The sequence below is a fragment of the Kryptolebias marmoratus genome, linkage group LG12, assembly GCF_001649575.2.
Source record: "Kryptolebias marmoratus isolate JLee-2015 linkage group LG12, ASM164957v2, whole genome shotgun sequence".
Lineage (NCBI taxonomy): Eukaryota > Metazoa > Chordata > Actinopteri > Cyprinodontiformes > Rivulidae > Kryptolebias > Kryptolebias marmoratus.
In genome coordinates, this window is record NC_051441.1 from 555,644 (window position 1) to 557,635 (window position 1,992).

At 51.7% G+C, this 1,992-nt stretch overlaps 1 protein-coding gene across 2 annotated transcripts in view; it reads right to left on the reverse strand.

The window, feature by feature from the left end:
* Window positions 1-21: 21 nt before the first annotated feature.
* ube2m (ubiquitin conjugating enzyme E2 M) overlaps window positions 22-1,992 on the reverse strand; it is a 2,426-nt gene continuing 455 nt past the window's right edge. Inside the window, exons 2-5 of one of the 2 annotated variants that reach the window (XM_017405088.3) lie at window positions 1,895-1,967; window positions 528-622; window positions 362-400; window positions 23-247 (exon numbers count right to left, since the gene is read on the reverse strand). In XM_017405088.3, the coding sequence (XP_017260577.1) occupies window positions 98-247; window positions 362-400; window positions 528-622; window positions 1,895-1,967 (357 nt within the window). In that variant the 3' untranslated portion in view covers window positions 23-97. Of the gene's footprint in view, window positions 248-361; window positions 401-527; window positions 623-1,894; window positions 1,968-1,992 lie in introns of both variants that reach the window. The other variant, XM_017405089.3, reaches the window with a different exon arrangement.

The window sequence follows — 1,992 nt, forward strand, 5'->3', positions numbered from 1 at the left end:
CCAGCCTTCATCTAACCTTCATCCATCCAGCCTTCATCCAACCTTCATCCAACCAGCCTTCATCCAACCATCCAGCCTTCATCCAACCATCCAGCCTTCATCCAACCATCCAGCCTTCAGCAGCTGGATCAAAGAGAACGGACCTGAGGATATTTAAGCAGACGTTTCCCTCCAGGTCGATGTTGGGGTGATAAACCATCGTCTCACACTTTACCTTGGGGGGGTCGTGGGGGTAACCCTGTCCTACCTGGAGCACAAAACAGACAAATTCAAACCATCCGACTCGTGGAACGTTCTTCGGTGTGAAAACCTGAAAATCAGGTGGAACCGTTTCAGAAACAGCGAAGAAGAAAAGTTTTACCTTAAAGCTGAAGACAAACTTTCCTCCTTTATAAAAACCCTGAGAGGAAGAAAACAAACAGTTTAGTTCTTCATCGACACTCGGAGAGAAACGGGTTCAGCAGGAAAACCCGATCCGGTTCCAGAACGCCGGTGTTCTGGTGAACGTGTGATCGGGTCAAACGCACCTCGTCTGGTGAGATGATGAGGCGGAAGTTGAGGAGGTCGTCGTCATCGGGGAAGCTGATTTCACACGTCTTTGGCAAATTCAACTCATTGATGTCTGAAACACCAACAATCGTTCTCCAAGTTAAACACAGGAACTTGGAAATGTTAAGTTTGAACCATGACAAAAAGAGCAGCGGTCATAAATACATTAAATAATAAAACATTCTTCGTTCCACCAGCAGCTGCGGAATCACGGGTCTGATTTTAAAAGCTAAAACGTTTCTAGAGAGCTAAAACTTCCTGGCTCATGTTAGCTGAAGTCGATCCACCTTCGTCACATCTTCATCATCGTCGGATGGATTGAGGTCACGGCTCGTTTGTTGTGAGAAGAATTTGGACTTTAAGGTGAACCTCTGATGTGAGCCTCAGCTGCTCAGTTACTGACTGATGAATGAAGCTCTTTTTACCTCAAGACAACATTCAGAGGAGACGGGCTCAGAGCCACAAAGACTGGTTCTGAAAATAACACCTCTGCACGTAAAACAAGGAACCTGAAGCTCAGAGAACATCTGAAGATCATGGATCCACCACTCAGACAACATGGTCAGGTTCTGGGTTGGTCTCCTCTTTGACATCTTCTTCCAGGCATCAGCTGTTACCATGGCAACGCATCATAACAAATCTTAGAAAGGAGAACTTCCATCAGGGATCAGTGAACCAGCACAGCACCTACATGTGTGTTTCACAGGTGTGAGGAGGTCTAACTGCTCCTCATCCTTCAGCTGAGGTGCTTTCAGGAGGCAGCCGAGGAACCAGCCGAGGAACCAGCTCCTGCTCTGTTCAGGCCCCTGAGCGCCGCTCAGGTGTGGGCACCTGGTGGGACAGGTGTGTGTGACAGGCCTGGGGTGAGCAGGTAGGCTCACCTGTCAGCTGGTGGTCTAATGAGTGACAGGAAGGTTGATCTGGTGATCTGCCCATCAGTCTGCTCCTGACCTGAAGTTTCCACAGACAGAGAGCTGACACAGCAGGTTAGATGCTTCGAGCTCCATCCCTCCTGAAAGCAGAGCCAGGTGTGGTCTGCTACAGTGAACACCTTTCTGATGAAATCACAGCTGCGTGATTCCAGTTTGGTCTGAAACCGTCACGCCAGCGGAGCGCCTCAGCTTTGTTTTCAAACGCAGCGGCAGCTAGCCGCGTTAGCTCCGGGCTAGCTTGTTAGCAGTTAGCCTGCGTGAGTTCTAAGCGCAGCCGGCCTCGGTGCGCGGTTCCCGGGCACCGAGCGGCCGCGCTCCCCGGCGTGTTTCTGGTCACCGGTCAGGCAGAAGGACAGGCAGCCGGGCGGGTCGGCTGAGGGGGGGGGGGGGAGGGGGGGGTGAAACCAGCCTACCTTTCTGTATTCGGAGCTGGGCCGCGCTGGCTTTCTTCCCCCCGGCTCCGGCTCTGTTTCCTCCAGCAGATTCCTCGTCTTTCTTCTGCTGCTTCAGG